Source organism: Sphaerulina musiva, assembly GCF_000320565.1.
Source record: "Sphaerulina musiva SO2202 unplaced genomic scaffold SEPMUscaffold_6, whole genome shotgun sequence".
NCBI classification, from domain to species: Eukaryota; Fungi; Ascomycota; class Dothideomycetes; order Mycosphaerellales; family Mycosphaerellaceae; genus Sphaerulina; species Sphaerulina musiva.
Window position 1 is genome coordinate 379,819 of NW_016017388.1, and position 21,519 is coordinate 401,337.

Consider the following 21,519-nt stretch of genomic DNA (forward strand, 5'->3'; position numbering starts at 1 on the left):
AGAATCCCCTCCAATTTGTGTCTTTACGACGAAGTATGATATGTACATGTACATATAAGGTACCTACCTAGTATGTATGATACCTATGGGAGCGGTTCACGCGTCTGCAACGACGCGTCGTAGGACGAGCTCCTGTTTCTTCTGTGCTTCTGTGTTTCTGCAGGATCCCGTGACGACAAACACGAGCGGTGAACTGTACTTGGTGCAACACGCACAGTGGAGCGGGCTATTGCAGCATCATTCGATTGTCTTGTAATGGGCGGGCGGGTGTAATGACTTCCAATGACTTCCAATGACTTCTCCTCGACTTCGAATTGCGTTCGCGCACTCCATCTCTTCGCCTGGTCGCTGGAGTGCGCGCGCCTGAAGCGCAAGTCGTCGTCGTCACCACTCAGTGATACTCACCACCGCATGGCCGTGAAGACCTACATGTACTAGGTACGTGCGGGATTGCCGATTATTGGGCAGAAAAAAGTACCTACTGTATGTAGGTAAGGTTAGGTATGTACTGTATAGTGTATACTTCCCAACCTCACTCCAAAGCGGGCAGTTGCATGATCAGCCTAGTCATACATGGGTCTTCCACTACATCAAAGGCCGCCGTCTGATGTCTCGGAGCTTGAAACTCGCGTGCACCAAACATCCTTCTCAACTTCTCTCATCGCCCATCTCCACGACCAGTCATCCTCGCTGTGTATTATCCACACGTGACCTGCACCACATGCAAGTCTCGTTACGAGATACACATACATGATGGTTGAAACGAGTGGACAGGAGAGGCGACGTGGAGTTGTGGAATTAGAGTTCTGTCAGCAACCCGCTTCGTACATTGTACGAGCCCACAGAACCAACATTTGACCCAGATTGCGTGCCCACTGCCCACTGCCCCCATATGAGGTGCATGTAGGCCTCGGAGGAAAGGGTGGCGGCGGTGCCAAAGCCCAAAGTGACATTGTTGGCGATGGACAGACGATAGGCAGCCTCGGCCATTCACGCAACATGATCCGGCCAATCATGGTCAGCTATTCATATTGTTCACTGGGGCCGTCTTTTGCCCGTCCTGTGTCTGGTGTGGTTCTTGTTGCGGCGGCATCATGATTGAGTCGGGCTGATTGAGCAAGTGTCGGCACGGCACGTTCGCCAGAGTACGAATGCCTGCCACGTGCGCGCTACACTATTCTAGTGATATGCACTAGAACTACCCGGCGCACACGACTCAGACGGTCAGACCTCTCTCCATGGTCAGTAGGAGCTAGTGGTCAGTGGTCACTCCTCCTGTGAGTGTACAGTAGTGTGAGCCTCCTCCTCCTCCATGCCTCCAGCCTCCAGCGTGGGAACATGCATGGCCATGTCATGCTCATGGACAATTGAACATGCTGAACGAGGGATTTGGGAGGGAGACGATGGTCTGATGGAGAGCACATGCACAGCCTGTGAGACAGACGCAGCCACGCTGGATGTCGATGGATGTGGATGGATGTGCTTCGGAATCGACCACGAGCTCGTGTCTGTGTATGTGACAGTGTGTGGAGTGGCTCCGATCGTGGTTTGCATGTGTGGCTGCCTCTCGCATACATCGCATTCAAGCGAACTGTGCACGACAGCTATTGGCCCGTCCGGACGGGGGCGAGCTGACCAGACCTACCTAGGTACCTAGTTGTCCACCTCTCCGCAGCGGCGAGACGCCAGCCGCGACGACACTTCGGATGTAACTGAGTCCGTACACCTGCACGGTACTACTGGACTGACTGTAGGTGGTAGATGATCTTCTGATACCGTAATAAGGCCTCGCGCCTTCGTCCTGGCAAGTTCTATTCTTTCCTTTATTTCTGTCCCTTCTGCTGCCCTGCTGCACTAGACCAACGACACCTCGACTCCGAGGTTTTGCCCTTCTTCACGCCTCTAAATCAGCACTGGCAGTGTGTTTGGCACTGACGATTGTCTCTGCCTGTCACATCGGCCGACGACTTCGTGCCCGTGCTCTCACTCATACAAGGTCGAGACCTCCCGTCTCTGGGACCGGTATCAGGGCCAGATTGGAAGCCTCACACAGTACTTACACTGGACCGGCTACATCCAGTGCCCTATTGAGACAACCACAAGCTCGGCCTGGCCAGGCGGCCGTCACGACTCTTCAGACGCCGTCTACTGCAACTGGAGTCGTCACACTACTATGGTCGCGGAGCAGCCCCGGGGCGACAGCTCGAGTGCCACTCCGCGCTCCCACCATGAGGTCAATGTAGCCGACCAGGAGAAGGCCATGCTTGGCCAAACTCCGTTTCCCACCCAGCTACCCATCGAGCCAGCACCGCCCCTTCGCAAGTTGGACTCGAAAGTAGAGACGAAGCAAGGAGAGGATGATCAGAAGAATGAAGATGCGTTTGCACACTTACCGGAACACGAGGCGGCGATATTGAGGAGGCAGCTGGAGATACCCACAGTGAAGGTGACATATGCGAAACTGTTCAGATACGCCACAACCAATGACCTCCTCGTCATGACACTGAGCGCGATAATGGCCATTGCAGGAGGAGCGGCATTACCTCTCATGACCATTATCTTTGGTACATTGACCGGTACATTTCAAGGATACTTCCAGGGAACTGTGCCAATCTCGGAATTCTCAGGCGAGATTGGCAGACTCACCCTCTACTTCGTCTACTTAGCAATTGCTGAGTTCGGAGCGACTTATATCGCGACGGTAGGTTTTATCTATACTGGTGAACACATCAGTGGAAAGATCCGACAACATTACTTGGCCAGTATTTTGCGACAAAACATTGGATACTTCGACAAGCTTGGGGCGGGAGAAATTACGACAAGAATCTCTGCCGATACAAACTTGGTGCAGGATGGGATTTCGGAGAAGGTTGGCCTGACATTGCAAGCAGTCGCCACTTTTATCGCGGCATACGTGATTGGATATACCAAATACTGGAAACTCACGCTCATCCTCACCTCGTCGATTGTTGCTATTTTCCTCACTATGGGCGCTCTGGGGCAGTTCATCGTGAAGTACAACAAGGCTTCCCTGTCTTCTTATGCGGAAGGTGGGACCGTGGCCGAAGAAGTGATCAGCTCCATCCGAAATGCCATCGCATTTGGCACACAGGACAAGCTAGCACGGGAGTACGACAAGCACTTGACGATCGCAGAGAAGTCTGGTTTCATCATGAAGGCCATTACAGGCGCCATGATTGGCATCCTCATGTGCTACGCGTACATGACCTACGCATTGGCTTTCTGGCTGGGGAGCAAGTACCTTGTGCGTGGAGAGACCAGTTTGTCTTCGATCATCACGATCATTTTATCCATCATGATTGGTGCTTTTGCGCTGGGCAACGTAGCCCCAAACATCCAAGCCTTCACCACCGCTATCGCAGCAGCTTCGAAGCTTTACAGCACGATTGATCGCGTCTCACCGCTCGACCCAACTTCCGAAGAAGGCACGAAGCTGGAGCAGTTGCGGGGTGTCGTCGAGCTGCGCAACATCAAGCACATCTACCCTTCGCGACCAGAAGTGGTGGTCATGGCGGATGTCAATTTGACAGTGCCTGCTGGCAAGACCACGGCTTTAGTTGGAGCATCAGGATCTGGCAAGAGTACCATTGTGGGCTTGGTGGAGCGCTTCTACGACCCAGTGGGTGGCGCAGTGTTCTTGGATGGCGTCAATGTGCAAGACCTCAACCTGCGCTGGCTCCGACAACAAATCAGTCTGGTGTCGCAGGAGCCGACACTGTTTGCCACGTCCATCGCCGACAACATCCGACATGGACTCATTGGAACCGATGCCGAGAATTTACCGGCCGAAAAGGTTCGAGAGTTGGTAGAGAAGGCCGCGAAGATGGCGAACGCCCACGATTTCATTTGTCAATTGCCAGAAGGCTATGAGACCAATGTGGGCGAACGTGGTTTCCTCCTGTCCGGAGGTCAGAAACAACGTATCGCCATCGCCAGAGCCATCGTGAGCGACCCCAAGATTCTCCTTCTCGACGAGGCGACCTCAGCCCTGGACACCAAGAGTGAGGGCGTGGTACAGGCAGCATTAGACAAGGCCGCACAAGGACGAACGACGATTGTCATTGCGCACCGTCTCAGCACCATCCGCGATGCTGACAATATTGTGGTCATGCAACAAGGACGTATCGTCGAACAGGGAACACACAATAGTCTCTTGGAGAAGAATGGCGCGTACAGCAGTCTCGTGCAAGCGCAAAAGATCGCTGCCGAGAATGAGAAGCTAGAAGGAGAGGAGGAGGAGGAAGAACATACGCCTCTCAACGAAAAGGATCGCAACTTGCTGCAGAGCGAGAGTGTCGATGATGAAGAGGATACTAACGATCTTGAGCTTGGCAGCTCGAAGTCCCACCAGTCCATTTCGAGCAAGGTGCTCGCAAACAAGAAGCAGGGTGGCAAGTCACGAAGTTACTCCCTCTGGACGTTGATCAAATTCGTTGCCTCGTTCAACAAGACGGAGTGGCAGTACATGCTGCTAGGATTAGTCTTCTCCATCATCTGCGGCGCTGGCAACCCTGTCCAGGCCGTATTCTTCGCCAAGTCCATCACATACCTCTCCCTGCCAGAGCCATACTATGGAAAGCTCCGCTCCGAAGCCACATTTTGGTCATGCATGTACTTCATGCTCGCCATGGTGATGTTCGTCAGCCACGTGATCCAAGGCATTGCGTTTGCCTTCTGCAGCGAGAAGCTCGTCCACCGCGCTCGAGACAAGTCGTTCCGTGCCATGCTCCGGCAAGACATTACCTTTTTCGACAAGGAGGAAAACTCCGCTGGCGCTCTGACCTCGTTCCTCAGTATCGAGACCACCCATCTCGCAGGAGTGTCTGGCGTTTCCCTCGGAATGCTTCTCCTGGTCACCACCACACTCGTCGTGGGCTTCATCATCGCTCTCGCGATCGGGTGGAAGCTCGCGCTAGTCTGCATTTCCACCGTACCGGTCGTGCTCGCGTGCGGATTCCTTCGATTCTTCATGCTGACCCGCTTTCAAGCGCGATCCAAGAAAGCATACATGCAATCTGCTTCGTATGCCTGTGAAGCAACCTCTGCCATTCGAACCGTCGCTTCGTTGACCCGCGAGCACGATGTCTGGAATAACTACCATGGGCAGATTGTCGAACAAGAGAAGAATTCGTTCCGCTCCGTCCTCAAATCCAGTAGCTTGTACGCGGCATCACAGAGTCTGACGTTCTTGTGCATCGCGCTCGGATTCTGGTATGGCAGCAAACTCATCAGCAGCGGCGAGTACGACATGTTTCAGTTCTTTCTCTGCTTCTCGGCCGTCATCTTTGGAGCACAGTCGGCGGGCTCCATCTTCAACATGGCACCTGACATGGGCAAAGCCCGACACGCCGCTGCCGAGATGAGAACACTCTTTGATCTCCAGCCCGACATCGACACGTGGTCCACCGAAGGAGAGACCCTCACGGACGTGCAAGGAGACATTGAAATCCGCGACGTGCATTTTCGCTACCCCACCAGGCCTGACCAACCCGTCCTACGGGGTCTCGACCTCCAAGTCCGACGGGGCCAATACGTCGCTCTGGTCGGTGCTTCTGGCTGCGGGAAATCCACGACCATCGCCATGCTCGAGCGCTTCTACCGACCGCTCTCCGGAGGCATCTACGTCGACGGCAAAGAAATCTCCACACTCAACGTCAACTCCTACCGGTCCCATCTTGCGCTCGTCTCGCAGGAACCCACGCTCTATCAAGGCACCATACGCGAAAATATCCTGTTGGGAGCAGACACCAAGCCCGAAGACGTGCCAGAAGCATCCATTGTGCAAGCGTGCCAAGACGCGAATATTTACGAATTCATCCTGTCCCTCCCCGAGGGCTTTGACACCGTTGTGGGGAGTAAAGGAAGTATGTTGTCCGGTGGACAAAAACAACGCATCGCCATCGCGCGCGCTCTGCTCCGGAATCCCAAGATTTTGTTGTTGGATGAAGCGACGTCGGCGCTGGATTCCGAGTCGGAGAAGATTGTGCAGGCGGCGTTGGATAAAGCGGCCAAGGGACGGACGACGATTGCCGTGGCGCATCGCTTGTCGACGATTCAAAAGGCAGATATGATTTACGTGTTTGATCAAGGGAGGATTGTGGAGCACGGAAGGCATAGTGAGCTTATTGCGAAAAAGGGGAGGTATTTTGAGCTGGTGAACTTGCAGAGTCTGGGGAGGCATTAACAGGCTGCTTCGGTGGAGAGGATTCTTTTTTGCGCACAAATGCTTTTGAACAGGGAAGCGTTGGCGTTGGCGAGGGATGGTCCATGGAAACAGAGTGGGCTGGCTGGGTGGCTGTCTGGCTTGAGACGCGCATATATCGCAGCCGCTTCAGTCTTGGAGGGATAGATGAGCGAGCATACGGCAGATGGTTACATATTCTACAGTCATAGAATAAATTCTCGCTCGCATCCATCTTTGCCTTCCTTGGTGGGAATACTGATCTCGGTATCACAGCTCCAATGCCTCGATCCACGCCGCGGACTTCTCGGCTACATGGTCTGAATGGTCTGGATGGAGGGAGAAGGTGTGCGGAATCTCCGGCTTGTTGTGGAGAACTTCCATGGTGGTATGCCTCCCACTGCGCGTGCTGATCAAATCGTCTCGACTCGTGTTATTCACCCAGTAGTCGTCCTTGCCAAAGAGCAAGTAGAGCTTCGTCCTCGGTTTCCCGGAAGCGGTAGCAATACTGCTCGATGCTTCGCGCTCATCTTTGAACATGGCGGCGTTCGCTTCGCCGCCCGTGGAATCGTGGACCACGCCCCAGAAGTCTTCAGCATGCCATTTGTCCTCCTTGATGGTGGCGAGTTCATCTTTCGCCATATGAATGACCTGTCTCACGCCATGATCGCTTCTCGCAAGAGCAGCCGTCACCGCTGCACCATCAGGACCCGGAGTCAGCCAGCTCGTCAAGTGATCGAGAAGTCCGGTCCAATTGCAACATGTCGCTAAGCCAGAAAGCACATGTCCGGTGAAGGGAAAGGTTAGAAGAGGGCGCAGTGCGGTTCCTTTGTCACTTTTCACGATGTCGACGACAGTTGGGAAGAGGCAGATTCCACCTTGTATCGTGTAGAGAGATTGTTCGGTAGGCTGATGTTGCCACCACTCGATCGTCTCGAGCGACATGTATGATCCGACGGAATGACCGACGAGGATGACATGAATGGGTCGGGGGTCATTCTGTGCCAATTGTCGAGCTTTCAACGAGAGTCTCGTGCGAACACAATGGACTTCTTGTTCGAGGGAGAAGGGCGGACTACCCTCGTTGATCCTGTTCATGGGAGCGTGGAACTCGAAGCCATCGTGGCTCGCAGCATAGATGGTAACTTCTTCATGGCGGCCTTGCAAGCATTTCTGGAGATGCTCCAGAAAGCGGCGATAGTATTCCACGAGACCCGGATTGCCCGCAACAAAGTAGATCAGGAGTCTCTTGTCGCTGTGGATGTCTCCCGTACTGAGCTCGATTTCGTCCTGCAGGCTTGTATTGACTGGCATGATGGGATTGGGTTTGGGTTGTCCCCGTGGGTGGCAGACGGACGCCCTGTGCTAGTTCTACCTACCTAGTTGTACTGTAAATGGAAGTGCTGTACTGTTCTCGAACGATGGACCTGAGTTGGGTATGTAGTTAAGGTAAGGTATAGGTAGGTTGAGAATGCAGTTGCTCACAACTTCAGCAACGGGAGGCGGATTGACGGGGCCAAGGCGGCAGGTGGCAGATGGCGGGCGGCAGGCGGCAGACGCAGGCCAGCGGAGTGGTGTGGAGTGGAGTGGATTACAGTGAGAGGGGAAGACGGTCGGCCTACCTCCCACGGGTGGCCTGATGAGGAAAGCGTTGGGACGGGAGATTGTTCTTGTTCGACGGAGGCAGGAGAGGAAGAAGCAGAGGCAGGAGCAAAGTGTAAGGAGGAGGAGGAGGAAAGAACCGGGCACGTGTGGTTACCTGACTTACACGAGGTGCTGCCGTGCCCTGCCCCGTCCAACAATGAAAGCAGGGGGCAAACAAAATCGCACTTACCTTGTGTGTGTGTGGACTGTCACTGCCATTTTTGCTGCCACTTTCAGTTTGGATTATGGCAGTCGCGATCAATAAATAGGTAGAAGGTAGGTAGTACCGCAGGTAAAAGTGAGGTGGGATGGCAGGAGCCCTGCTTACATCACCCGTCCGTGCGTCCTCGACAGGAAATTTGAAATCCACTGCCTTCACTTCATCACCTGAATTCCACTACGGGCACTCTTATATTGCGCATACATCGGCCACATTGTATTCAAATGGCCATACAAATTGAGAGAGAGAGAGAGAGGGGAGGACATATTCGATCCTGATGTCACTCCCTCACTCACTCATTACCTAGGTATGAGGCATGATTGCACTGAGAATACCTGAGCAAGTGTGAGATGGCATTCAGTGCAATATGTACCGTTTTTCATACTCGTCGACGCGTCTGACTGATATGTTGATGCCATTCGCAAGCTGCAGGTGGTGTGTGGTCTTTGCTTAGGTAAGGTACCTTACCTACCTGACGGTATGTGTACCTACTCACACAGGTTCTATTTGCTGTCATACGGTATACTCCCCTGTACCTGCTGCGAAGTGAATCGAGTGTGATAGAGCGCTTGCGTACCTATGGCCAAGAAATACTCCTGCTCACAGTGCTGAGACGCCCGGGAAGAGCGGGGATCACAGCTCCTTCGAGAATCCTTCGAGAATCCTTCGGCTCTTGGCCGACGAAACATCATAGAAGCTGACCAGACCCATACTACCTTGCGCATGAACAAAAAAGGTCGAAGCTTCAAAGTGGATCTCGCGTACACATTGCTGCATATTGGTGTGTGCATCGGCGTTGCACGGCATTGAACATTTTGTCGATGGAACGCACATCCACTAGCGCTTAGCTGGACTGCACCAATCTATTCCTTCACAAAGGATAGCAACAGGGGTGATATCAGTTCGAGAGCTGAGGATGGCCCGATCGTGTACCGCAACACCTTTCCCCACTCCTGCTTCCTCCTACAGGTGGCGTGGGAATTTTATATTGTGGCTTGTATTGGATCTGTACCTGTATCTGTTGTCAGTCGTGTGCAAGGTTTCTCGAAGACGCACCAATGGACGTGAGGTGTGAGATGCCTCCAGCGGCTATCTATAGGTACACACAACTTCCACCGCCGTTCGATAGTCTATCCGCACCTTGAAAATTACCCAAGAGGTATAAGTTCCCGCATTTTAGGTGCAGAATACCTGGCGATGATCAAGAAAGTGGGTTATTGCACCTTGCAAGCGGCGAAATAAAGGTGTTTCGCGATTTTGACCCCGGTGGGAATCAAAAAACACGTCCTCCTATACGCTGGACAGGGGGGTGCGGATGGACTATCGAGCGGCTGTGGGAGGTGTATGTACCTAGGTATTCAGGCTTGGAGACCACCTAAGCTGAGTAGTGCATACGCGAGATAATTCGAGTCGGCGGTACAGGAGGTGCCCGGGCACTGCTACTCGTGCAGACTGTGGTGGTTGTACAGCTTACCGCAGATGCTGGTCACCCGATAATTACACACAGGAAGCCTGACGAAGGGCGATGGGAGAGGTTTCTCGCAGGATTCATGACGGCCATGATCAGCAACCTGTTCTTGCGCAAGTGATTTTTTTGGGGTTCTTCTTGAAGACTGCTGCTCGCTCATTTCGACGTAATGGCCACTGCTACTATCAGCGTCTTCTTGGTGCTGGGTCTCTGCTCCCGTCTGGCTCACAGCAGTACCGCTCTTTCCTTAGCCCTATTCAATGATGGCACCAACTGCTCGTCCAAGGCGGCGCAAGACAACGTATGGAACCCGAGTCCGCAGGATGCCACCAGTGATGGAAACAACTGCGTCCAAAGTCTGCCTCTTGTTGCGAGCAGCCTCACGGTAATCGGCATTGACGCTGGATGTACCGGTATGTGTGGGCCGTCTCCGAAGCGTTGTGATGGACCGGTTGGCCAAGCTGACGAAGCTCGTTCGATACCTAGTCACACTCTACTCGGATCAATATTGCAGTGACAATGCGACGCCAGCGAGGGTGAATGTGTGTGCCAATGTGGGAGGTCCCAACATTCAATCCTTCAGTGTTGACAGCTGCGATGTTCCCTTTGCGTCTTCTGGGAACGCGTCCACGACGGCCACCCAGTCTCTCTCCTCGACATTTCCCGAGTCGACAACAACAAGCACGTCTTCCCCAACCACGGCTACCAGCGCGGCTACAAGCGCAGCATCCGGTCACAGTGCTCTTTCGCCAGGCGCGAAAGCTGGCGTTGGTGTCGGTGTCGCGGCGGGTGCGCTCTTCTTCATCGCAGGCGCAGTGATGCTCTGGTCTGCTCGACGCCGATCGCGGGCCAGTGGTGCGAATGCGGCGAACAATGGTTCTAAGGGACCTTCTCAGGAGCTTGACGGAAATCGGGATATCAGGGAGAAGATGGCAGCGGGCGACAGAGAACAGGCATTCCCCGAGCTCCCCAGTCCTGCAGCGGAACTGGAGTCCAACAAGGACCGTCAGGAATTGCCTGTCGTTCTAGCCATGTCGCATATGCCGCAGGAGTTGCACGGGAGCGCGCCTTATGGCCATAATTGAATATTTGACGGAGCGGTACATAGACGACAGATGGATAGAGTGATTCAACATTGCGAGTGGTTTAAAGCCGCTTGCGGGGGTGTGTAAGCAACACGGACACGGATACCGGAGACTGAGAGCAGGAGCCCATCCCATCACGGAACTTGCTCAAAATGTCGCGACACGGGGGGTTTTGGTCGATAATACTACCTGTAAGGCTGCACCTTTCTACTTCTAGACTCTGGTATGCAGGTGGTATATAACCTCGCGAAGGGAAGACCGTAGTCGTCTTTTTCCTCTTACTCTTCCTCTTCCTACCACCACCACGACCACCTCGTACCGCGCGCCGATAGATCTCCCACAGTCCCGTTCTCGATGGATTCCCCAGAAGGGCAAAAATCTGCGCGGAGGTGGAGGTTCTCGTCTCCCGCTCTCTTATCGGCCGCCGCGCCGAGAAACCCATGCCAATGGAAATGCCACCAGCACCTCCGATACGTAAGGTAGAGTTAGGTACAAGTGGAGTTACAACACTTGCGAATCATCGCCTAGGTGGGGTACTTTGTTACTCTGCATCGAGACATACCTTACCTTAGTATCTTAGGTATATATCATGTACAAGTTGAGTATATCGGTCCCGTAGTCTTGTCCGTTTGTCTGCCGCCTCTCGATATCCCCCATATACCCCCAGCCTATACAGCTCATACAACAACTACCTGCACCTCTGCCATCCAGGCTGTAATTGTGACCACCCACAGAGGCCAAGATGGTGCTCGAACGACTTCAACAGATGGCGGCGCATGTCACGGGCCAGCCGACTCCAATACATCCCTTCGATCCCCTCTCCAGCGAAGAAATCGCGGCAGCGGTGGCCATTGTCCGAAGAGAGCATCCCGATGTTCACTTCAATGCCGTCACGCTCTGGGAACCTCGGAAAGCAGAAATGATGAAATGGCTGGCTTCCCCAGAAACAGCGCCCAGACCACATCGTGTTGCAGACATTGTAGCCATCGGGAGAGGCAGCAAGGTCTACGATGGCCAGGTCAATCTGCAAGAGCGCAGACTTGTGAGCTGGCAGCTGACAGAGGGCGTCCAGCCTCTCATTACCATGGAAGACTTGCAGATCGTGGAGACGGTGGTACGAAAGGACCGCAAGGTCATCGAGCAATGCGGTATTCTTGGCATTCCGCCCCAAGACATGCACAAAGTCTACTGTGATCCCTGGACCATTGGCTATGATGAGCGATTTGGTTCAGGTGTGCGCCTGCAACAGGCTCTGATGTATTACCGACCGCACGTCGATGATAGCCAGTACACTTATCCGCTCGACTTCTGTCCCATTTACAATTCGGATACGCAAGAGATCATCCACATCGATGTGCCCGAGAAGAGACGACCTCTGAACACTGCGCCTCCGATCAATTACCATGCCGATGCTATCGAGAATGAGGGCGGGTATCGAACGGACCTCAAACCCATCCACATTTCTCAACCGGAGGGCGTTTCGTTCACAGTTGATGGTCGTATACTCAAGTGGCAGAATTGGTCAGTTCACGTTGGCTTCAACTACCGGGAGGGTATTGTGCTCTCCAATATCACCTTCAACGACAAGGGCAATGTGCGACCCGTCTTTTGGCGCATGTCTCTCGCGGAGATGGTCGTCCCATACGGAAATCCCGAACATCCACACCAGCGCAAGCATGCTTTTGATCTTGGAGAATATGGCGGTGGCTACATGACCAACTCTCTGGCTATCGGCTGTGATTGCAAGGGCGCCATCCACTACATGGACGCCGACTTTGTCAATCGAGCCGGAGAACCACAGACGATCAAAAACGCCATCTGCATTCACGAAGAAGACGCAGGAATCCTGTTTAAGCACACGGATTTCCGTGATGATTCTTGCACTGTCACTCGTGCTCGCAAATTCATCATTAGTCACGTCTTTACTGCCGCCAACTACGAATATTGTGTATACTGGATCTTCCACCAAGACGGAACCATCCAGCTGGAAATCAAGCTTACCGGCATTTTGAATACTTATGCTCTTGCTCCAGGCGAAGAAGCTGCGCCCTGGGGAACGGAAGTCTATCCTGGCGTCAATGCGCACAACCACCAACATTTATTCTGCTTACGACTAGACCCCAACATTGACGGACCCAACAACACCATCTTCCAAGTCGATGCGGCACGGGGTGAGGGTGCAGTTGGCAGCAAAGAAAACCCGTATGGAAACGCATTTTATGCGAAAAAAACCAAACTCGAGACTCCCAGCACAGCGCGGAGTGACTATGATGGAAACACCAGCCGGACATGGGATATCACCAACACCAACAAGATCAACGCATACAGCAAAAAGCCCGTCTCATACAAACTCGTGAGCAGAGAAGTCCCACCACTGCTTCCCAAAGAAGGCAGTCTCGTATGGAAGCGTGCCGGTTTCGCCAGACATGCCGTCCACGTCACCAAATGTAAGCAAACAATATACCTACACTCCATCACATTTCCTTACCACCTCTCTCTCGTCCTCCCTCCCTCCATCCCTCCCCCTTAAACCTCGCCCATCTCACCAAAAACCCCATCACAGACAACGACGACCAAATCCACCCCGCAGGCCGCCACGTCCCGCAAACCTCCGGAACACCTTCCCAAGGAATTCCCGCCTGGATTTTCTCCAACCCACACATCTCTCTCGACAACGAAGATATTGTGCTCTGGCACACATTCGGTTTGACGCATTTCCCCGCTCCCGAAGATTATCCTGTCATGCCTGCGGAACCCATGACGGTGCTGTTGCGGCCGAGAAATTTCTTCTTGAAGAATCCGGCGTTGGATGTGCCGCCTTCGTGGTCCAGTACGCCGAGTGCTGTTGCTGCTGCTGCTGCTGCTGCTGCGGGGAAGAAGAGTGATGGTAGTTCGGCGGGGGTGAAGGGGATTGTGGATGGGATTAGTCGGTTGGCTTTTGGTGGAGGAGAGAAGAAAGAGGGGGGAGGGGGGCAGGGTTGTGGTAGTGGTGGGTGTTGAGAGAGAGAGGTAGGTAATTCTCAACAAAGAGAGAGAATTTTGGAAATTTTTGATATTCGTATTCTTGGGAGGAATCAACCACTTTTCTGTACATTTTTTTTTCTTTTGCTTTTCTTGCTTACTCTCTTATGAGCTCTCAAAATTTCTCTACCTATTTTTCTACAGGCGCCATACAAAGGCCGTTCAAACGTGAGTCACACTTTGTGTGTGTGTGTGATTGGCCTCTGCTCTGTTTCTTTCGCATGCATCCCTTTTGTGTTAAAGTGTCACAGAGAGAAAATGAGTGGCAAGCCAGCTTTACTTCCACTGCCTACATACTTTTGGGTTCTCGTAATCACAAGCTACTTTTCGCCGATAGTATCGGCTGCACGATTGGCCGTTTTTATTTTGCGCGACCCTGCAACTGGGACTTGGCCCGCGCAAAAGGACTAATTGGGCTGAAAAAGTGAAATATTACCGTTTGCTGAGAGCAATAGGATCCACTGAGCCCATTTCCTTCCGGGACATGCGTGATACACGTCGCTCTGCTCGTTCGTTTGCCTCTGTTACGTTCGGACGCCATCTGCCGATGTCGCCTGAGTCTGGAACATTTTTGTGTGCTACAGCGCTCCTTGGAGTCCGAAAATGCGCGCTATAGCGTCTTAGTATGAAGGGGCAGTGCCAGAAGGGCCAGATTCAGCATTATCATTGCCAATAGTGCGCACGTTTGCGGTAGCGGGGTCAGCGTCAGGAAGACGTGGCGCAGAATCGAGTCCGTTCTGCTGCTGCGAGCCACTTAGATCCATTGTGCCATTACCGCCGAAGTGAGTCGTACCAAGGGCTCCGTTGCTCAATGGCACATCATTTCCTAGCGGTGCGTTGTATACAGCCAGTCCTGGCGGCTGAAGTTCTGGCGGCGCGCTGAATAGACTCAGGATGCGGCCCTCGACAGATTCGCCATCGAACAGAGCGAAGTTCTGAATAGGCTGCTCGCGATTGCCAAGCACGTTGATCACATCCTCGCTCAGGCGTCCACCAACGAATGCTGCAGTTGGATTGATCTCCGCGCCAATGTTCTGGATGAAGCTTTTCAAGAACTCTCCGTTCAGAGTGTCCAGTGGCAGCGCCAACTCTGCTGTCTTCTGCTTCACCAGTTCCGTGAATCTCGTAATGTCCTCCTTGTTTACGTCCGGTAGCCGATTGCTTTCACGCTGAAAGTCGAATAATGCACGCAAGCAGGGCAACAGAGGAGGCACGGTCTTGAGCTTTCGCCGATTGCTGGTGATCTCGACTGGTAACGGCGCCGTATTGGCCAGAAGGAGAGGGCAGTACATTTCCGCCTTCTTCACGATCTCCGTCGTCTTACCGTTGTTCTCCTTGCGAGTGGTGACGCTGACAACGGACCGGGTCAAGGTCTCCGGCGCGATGGCTGTCTCACGATTCGGCTTTTCTCTCTCCACAACGAACTCGTGAGCGATCAAGTCGGCGAAGATGTAGCCGTAGAAGCCGTGTATACCGGCTGCGTAGAAGGGACGTAAAGCGACCCGGGCTGCGATGTTAATGCTGGAGAGGGTCATGATGTCGTGATCACAAGCAATCACGCAGTTGAATTGAGTCCAGTACGTCGGATCTGTCGTCGCTTTCATCAGCAGGTCCTGCAGGTTTCCTCCTGACTTGACGGCAACGCGAGGATTGAGTTCTTGGATTCGAGGAGCAGCTGCTTCGGCACGCTGTTGAAGAGTCAGTGTGGAACCAATCACTGGGAGACATACGACTGACCGGCTTGCCGACATCCTCCTTACGCAAGAAGAACTGTGCGCCAAAGATGTCATCTTCCGTCACCTCCTCGTTGTCGATGATCGTGAGTTCTTGGATGCCCGCCAGGGTCAGATTCTTTGCGATTTCAGTGCCCACCGCGCGTAGCGATACCAGCAGCACCTTTGCTTTTCGGATTTGCTCCTGAGCCTTAGCACCCCAGAGACGGATCTGTCGATCGTAAAGTGCCATTTCGTCGGCACTCAGCCCAGGCGCGACTGTGCTTTCGGAAGCCCCGTTCGTAGCAGCTACATCTGTGCTGTTACCATTCGAGGGATTCGGCCCGTTTGACATTGTTGTGTCGGAATTCGCCATGTTCACGTTGAGACTCGGTACTTTGCGGTCGTGTGGCGGCCTCTTAGCACTTCAGATGGCAGTGATTTTGGTATAAGTTGTCACGAGGTCCGCTGCGCCGGAGATGATAATTGACGCGCTGTCCAGGCCGAAGAGATGTCCAGTCCGGGGATGGATACAGTGATGTGGCGAGTGATGATGGAGTGGTGGACGATGAGGTGGCTGGAGGGCGAGTTGTGGTATGTGATGTCCTAGAGGTAGGGCAAACAACGTGCTGACTCGCTGTGTTGATTGAATGTTGCCAAGCCACTGGCGGCTCGACGTAGGGCTCAGATCCCTGTCGTCCAACACGCCTATTCACAAAGTTCCGGCAGTACGCGCACGCCTGCAACCTGGTCCTCCCACAGCTCCGGCTGAATCGATGGTGAAGGTATATCCGTACCTTATACTGTAACTAACATCATTACGGAGGTACTACCACTGCTACTACACTGCCCCTCTATGCCATGTCTTGAATGCCCGTCCAGGTCACGAGATACAGCCAGCCACACTTCCATTTGCAACACACCACACCACTTCCATCCTCACCGCACCCTCCTTGATGAGGGAGACACCATCCTGCCCGCCCGCACCCCGCCGCCCACGACCTCGTCGTCATGCCTGATTCGAGGCCCTTCACTTCTCTGCGAGTATGCATGCAGCCAGCGAGTGCTCATCTGAGAGAGAGAGAGAGACAGACGAGAGAGCGGCCAGCTGATGTGGGACTGTGAAGGGACAATATGACCATCCGCCCGCCTCAGAACCGACCACCACCGCGACGCCAACCTCCACCTCGACGTCCACGCCCCGAAGTCGCCGAAACCGCCTCCACCACGCTCTCGAGGCCACTGCAGACATGACCTCCAGCGATCTGGCAGAGATGGGGGCCTCAGCACGTCCGCCGCCCCCCACCCGGCCACCACCGCGATTTCCGCTGCAGCGCCGGCGTCATCGCTCGCCTGGTTCGGATGATCGAGGCGGCATGTGGAACGACAACAGTACAGGGCGCCGCCGGCCGAAGCGGCGGAGACTCGACTCGGAGCCCTCTCTGCCGCCCAAGCAGCCGATCAAGTACGGACAGCATGGCCAAGTCGAGCCCGGTAAGCTGCAGCTGGAGATTATCAGTTGTGATGGTGGTGAACATCGAGATCCTCGCTATCCGCAGACGTATCTGGGCTCTGATAACCTGCTACGCCACGACAAGAGCGTGTATTGCTCGGACAGACCCAGCAGTGGTATTGTGCTGCGCCACGCCGACGACTCGCCTTTTTGCTTGGAGAAGCTCTATGTCTGTGGCCCTGAACACGGCTTCACCGCTCCGTATCGTCTCCCGCCTGTCTCTTCCTGAACGCTACTGACCATCTGCAGTGTTCGTGAAGGCCTCGTCTACGTGGGAATGACCTTGGATGACTTGAAAAAGTACATGGACCCGCCGCCACATGCCCGCTTGAACGGCATACACACTCCTCCCTATCGAAATCGGCGAGGGACGTATAGACGTCCTCTTTCATCAGAACGTATCACTTTGTCGGATGCCCTCCGAGACCCCGAGGTGGGCGCCGCACTCGAGGAGAGGGACTCAGCAAGCTACGCAGCTCGCGCAGATGCTGCACATGATCTCGCTAACGACTCGTACTATGGCGACGATTCTCGTCTCGAGTCAGAACCTCATTGCGAACTGCCATGGATGAGGGAAGCGGAGGATCCATTCGACAGGCCAGAAGCTCTGCCGGTCACTTTCCTGAGCGACGAAGAACCCGGTCCGGAAGAGAGTTCCTCTCAGGAGGTGCTCGACTTCCGCCTCCATCGCCTCCGCCACATGCGGCGACGACTGGAAGTAGACAATTGGGATCGGGACCGTGCTCGGTGGGCTGGCATACCTCGTGAAGAGCGCTCCAACGATTCCTACAACTTGCGCCGCTTGGATGCCATGATGGCACGAACGAACATGGCAGGTTCGCCGGACGAACTGGATGAGCGTGATACGTCGTATTCACAGGGACCAGAAGCTGGCTATGGTCCTTCGTACTATCAGCGCCGACCGGATGACGAGTGTCCAGATGGCACAGAGTTCTATGACGACGGGCTCAGTGATCCTCATGTGACGCGGGCACGATTTCACATTCGGCGAGGCAGGTATAAAGTGGCGATCAAATTCGACCCTCCCGTCTCTGGTCGCTTTATCTTGCTGAAGCTCTGGGCGAACCGAGGAAATGTGGACGTGCAGAGCGTGATCGCCAAGGGCTATGGCGGCGCTCGATTTTTCCCAGCCGTCGACTTCCGGTAGCAGGACTATCATGAGGAACGAACGACAAGTGTGCGAAGTAGACACACGTAGCGTCGAATGCAGTTTTTATGCTCAGAAATAGTAGCTGCGCATATGTAGCTGACATGAGTCGAATCAATACCTCCATGACTCGAGGAAATCGAATATTGTCGCCGCACACTCTCTTCACTTCTGAATGCTCATTGTGTGTTGTGTATCTCTATTTTTGCGTTCAGCACGTGGGAAATGAGCATACAAGCTCGCATTCGGCCAATCGTACATCTCAGGTCAGGTACATGTAGCTACGTAGTAGTATCAGCTTCACCACCTTCCACTTGCACCAAAACATTCCCCATCCCCCCATCCACCTCCAACACCAACTCTTCTTCCCCCAGAACCCGACTCCTCTCCAACCCCCCTTGCACAATTACTACCACCGCACTTCCATTCCCCACGCTCAACGCCGGCAAAACCACCGTCCCTCTCGTCCCCTCGGGAACATTCCAACTCAACTCATACCCCCCACCACGAGCACCCTCCTCCTCATCGTCATCAAGAATGTTCCATTCCGCCTGAAATTTCCCCAAACCAGTAACAAACCCACCTTGAACATGTTTCAAATCACCAAATTGCGGCTTCAACATCCACCTCACTCCCAACCTCTCCACAATTTTCAGTCCGAGAATAAATTCCGTCAAAGCGCTCGTGGGACCAGCACTCCAGCCGTGCGCGTGAGATATGTACGAAGTATCATAGCTGTAGCCGCGATAATTGCGATATCCAAAGGATCCGTTGGTGAGATAGCCTTCGATGACGGTACTTTGTGTGCCGTTGGGGTGGTTGAGATACCAACCCCAGGTGCGACGGAGGAGATTGAGAGCGCGGTGTGTTTGGCCGATGGTGAGGTGGGCGAGGATTTCGAAGGAGCTGATAAAGGGGCTGATGTTGTTTGGTAACTCGGGCGTTTCGGCTCCGATCGGGGTCCAGTTGTCGGTGAGGCGGAGAGAGATGTTTTGTGCGAGGGGGGAGTCGGGTGGGACGACGCCGAAGAGGAGAGACATGGAATTGGCGTCTTGGGGGTAGAGTTGGATGGAGGTGGTGTTGTCGCGGAAGGCGCCATGGGTGGCGTTGTAGGTGTGGTTGGTGATGGCGGTGACGAGGGTGGTGGCGCGAATGGAGTATTTGGAGCTGAGATCGGTACGGCCGAGCCAGTCGGCGAGGGAAGTTGCGGTTTTGAGGGTTTGGTAGAGGATCATATTGGGTTCCGAGGCGTTGCCTCCTGTAGCTTGACGAGCCCAGTCTCTTGTGCCGGTGACGTTCAAGAGGCCGAGAGGTTGTAGGACTTTACTGTAGACGTATTCCATGGCCTGCTCGTACCTCGGCCAATTCGATTCGAGCCAAGTCGTATCGTTGGTGTAGAGCACGTAGTTGTACGTTCCAATCATCGTCCACATGTGATACGTATCGCTGCTTTGTTGGAGAAGAGGCGGCCCTGCTTCTGGGAATGAGCCATCGGCATTCTGAAAATCATACATGACCTGAAGAGCATTCTTCACACTCTCCAAATCATTTCCCAATGAGACAAAGCTGGCAGGGACAGCGATTCCCATATCTCCCGGCCAGACCGCCCGATCGCGCTTCGCTCCATCCACAATGACGGTAGACCCATTAGACAGCGATCCATTATTCGCCCAGCCGGCAGAGAGAGTTGGAAACCACCGACCAGTATTCGTGGGCACATAGTTGGTCTGCAACGTGTATGCACCGCTATACCAGATGCGATTCAGCTCTTCGTCATTGGAGTGGAAATATCCTTGATAGGCTCGCAAATTCGACCATGTTGGCTGGAATCCGATTTCGAGACTGATATCTGTGATGGAAAGCGAGGTTGGAGATGAAGAAGAAGAAGAGGATTCGTCGGTCAGGAGAAAGAGAGTCAAGTATCGGAATCCTCCGCGCAGATGCGGCAGGTCCATGGTATATGAGTGATCCCCAGCATTGGTGAAGTTGTCGTATAGAGCACCATCATTACACTAGAAGGAAATACCAGGTCGAAGGATTAGCCATCTTTATCTCTGGGAAATCAAATGCGCACTTTCTTCCAGCAATGTCTTGCCTCTAATGGAAGCTCAGCGCGCCCCAATGAAGCGTCTCCGAGAGAAGAATATCCCCTCCTCAAAGTGCGTGCATTTCCAATCGAAGAACTTACAGACTGATCCACATTCCCACCGGCAAAATGTCCATTACTCGAATCACTCTTCAAACCAATATAATCCTTCGCCTCCGTAAACGCCAACCCCAACGCTCCCGCGCCACCCGTAGTCGTATACACCACCGTAACAATCCCACCGACTTCTTTCCCAAAATCAAAAACCAACGCGCTGCCGTTCCCTTGCAGAGGTGGTATCGCGTTTGAGGAATATTCGGAAATCAAACTTCCGCCATCTTCGAGACATAGAATGTTGGTGGGCTGGATGTGACGCGAGGAAGGAGCGTAGATGTTTTCGTCCCAGGGACCGGGAAAGGCTTGTTCGGTTGGTCCTGTGCAGACGACATCTCGCCAGCAGGACTGGGCGAGGGCGGTGGAGGGGGAGGAGGAGAAGATTACTAGAGTCGAGAGGAGGACGGTTGGAAGAAACATCTTGCCATGGAATTTATTATTGCATTGAATTGGACGTGCAAAACAGTCGAACAGCGCCAACTACGGTTTTAGTTATGTATACCTACCTGATCATCCTCGCCAGACATTACGCCGAGTTTTTAAATAAGATTGATTTGTTGGTTGGTTGCGGGAAGATCTTGTATATTTTCATCCGCTAGAAGGTCTGGAATACTGCCGTAGAAATTGAAGCGGGGAATGTGGCCGGGGATTGCCAGAAAAGGCGTGTGCGCAACATGGGGAGTCCAATGGACAGGTGAGATGCCGGTAAACGACGATTTCAGCCTCCAGGAATTCCTACCTCCTAGCCTTGTACCGTCTTGGTCGGCACGTGCCTTGCAACCTGAGGTATTGCTGATGCTGAGTAACCTAACGTGTCGGCAGCCGGTGGACGACGTGTGCACGCGTGATCATCGCTCATCTGGACCTGAAGCCCGTCAGTACCTGTATCGAGTGGAATACCATCACAAACCACGACAAAGGATGATGGCACAGCATGTAGCAGATCACAACTTCCATTCGGATAGCTACTGCTAAAAGAGTCTCCCAAAAACCCCTCAAAGGCCGATCCACCTCATCCGTCATCAATGTCGAATGCTGCGAGTTCCGCCGGTATTAGAGAGTAAAATGGTGACCCTCAAGTGTCGTAAGCACCGGTCATGTAGTCATCCAACGCGCGAGATGCCTTTCCTCCGCCGCACTCAGTGAGTATGCTTTGCACGTCCTTCGATCATGGTGCTGTCAGGTATTCGTTCCTTCCTTCAGAGCCTTGCTTGGTGATGGGCGCGTGACTGGTTGTTGGCCGCTTGCGGTGGATGTGAAGGCTGTCATTGGAGGCAATGCGAGGT

General features: G+C 53.7%; 8 protein-coding genes across 8 annotated transcripts; 4 read left to right on the forward strand and 4 right to left on the reverse strand.

Moving 5' to 3' along the window:
- Positions 1-83: 83 nt before the first annotated feature.
- On the reverse strand, positions 84-990 carry SEPMUDRAFT_108589 (uncharacterized protein; the record flags this gene model as incomplete). Its single annotated transcript, XM_016900744.1, has 3 exons — positions 84-363; positions 406-425; positions 829-990. 3 exons carry the CDS (start codon positions 988-990, stop codon positions 84-86), a joined length of 462 nt encoding a protein of 153 aa, XP_016759859.1.
- Positions 991-1,842: 852 nt separating this feature from the next.
- Positions 1,843-6,431, forward strand: SEPMUDRAFT_149637 (multidrug resistance protein 1, 2). The gene has a single exon (XM_016905681.1). It carries the CDS (start codon positions 2,174-2,176, stop codon positions 6,203-6,205), a length of 4,032 nt encoding a protein of 1,343 aa, XP_016759860.1. The 5' UTR covers positions 1,843-2,173; the 3' UTR covers positions 6,206-6,431.
- A 21-nt stretch (positions 6,432-6,452) lies between these two features.
- Positions 6,453-7,764, reverse strand: SEPMUDRAFT_149638 (uncharacterized protein). The gene has a single exon (XM_016905682.1). The coding sequence runs from the start codon at positions 7,514-7,516 to the stop codon at positions 6,473-6,475; it is 1,044 nt and encodes a 347-aa protein (XP_016759861.1). The 5' UTR covers positions 7,517-7,764; the 3' UTR covers positions 6,453-6,472.
- Positions 7,765-9,534: 1,770 nt separating this feature from the next.
- On the forward strand, positions 9,535-10,958 carry SEPMUDRAFT_149640 (uncharacterized protein). The gene is made up of 2 exons (XM_016905683.1): positions 9,535-9,947; positions 10,021-10,958. The coding sequence occupies exons 1-2, from the start codon at positions 9,704-9,706 to the stop codon at positions 10,617-10,619; spliced, it is 843 nt and encodes a 280-aa protein (XP_016759862.1). The 5' UTR covers positions 9,535-9,703; the 3' UTR covers positions 10,620-10,958.
- A 403-nt stretch (positions 10,959-11,361) lies between these two features.
- Positions 11,362-13,698, forward strand: SEPMUDRAFT_86913 (peroxisomal copper amine oxidase; the record flags this gene model as incomplete). Its single annotated transcript, XM_016910427.1, has 2 exons — positions 11,362-13,066; positions 13,183-13,698. The coding sequence occupies 2 exons, from the start codon at positions 11,362-11,364 to the stop codon at positions 13,617-13,619; spliced, it is 2,142 nt and encodes a 713-aa protein (XP_016759863.1). The 3' UTR covers positions 13,620-13,698.
- A 124-nt stretch (positions 13,699-13,822) lies between these two features.
- On the reverse strand, positions 13,823-15,936 carry SEPMUDRAFT_156696 (uncharacterized protein). The gene is made up of 2 exons (XM_016907689.1): positions 15,378-15,936; positions 13,823-15,328 (listed from the first exon to the last, which is right to left on the reverse strand). The coding sequence occupies exons 1-2, from the start codon at positions 15,726-15,728 to the stop codon at positions 14,261-14,263; spliced, it is 1,419 nt and encodes a 472-aa protein (XP_016759864.1). The 5' UTR covers positions 15,729-15,936; the 3' UTR covers positions 13,823-14,260.
- A 194-nt stretch (positions 15,937-16,130) lies between these two features.
- SEPMUDRAFT_149643 (uncharacterized protein) lies at positions 16,131-18,172 on the forward strand. Its single transcript, XM_016905684.1, has 3 exons — positions 16,131-16,178; positions 16,480-17,066; positions 17,115-18,172. The coding sequence occupies exons 2-3, from the start codon at positions 16,603-16,605 to the stop codon at positions 18,031-18,033; spliced, it is 1,383 nt and encodes a 460-aa protein (XP_016759865.1). The 5' UTR covers positions 16,131-16,178; positions 16,480-16,602; the 3' UTR covers positions 18,034-18,172.
- Positions 18,173-18,295: 123 nt separating this feature from the next.
- SEPMUDRAFT_141981 (glycoside hydrolase family 78 protein) lies at positions 18,296-20,653 on the reverse strand (the record flags this gene model as incomplete). Its single annotated transcript, XM_016902982.1, has 3 exons — positions 18,296-18,314; positions 18,475-20,045; positions 20,222-20,653. The coding sequence occupies 3 exons, from the start codon at positions 20,651-20,653 to the stop codon at positions 18,296-18,298; spliced, it is 2,022 nt and encodes a 673-aa protein (XP_016759866.1).
- Between the last annotated feature and the right edge of the window lie 866 nt (positions 20,654-21,519).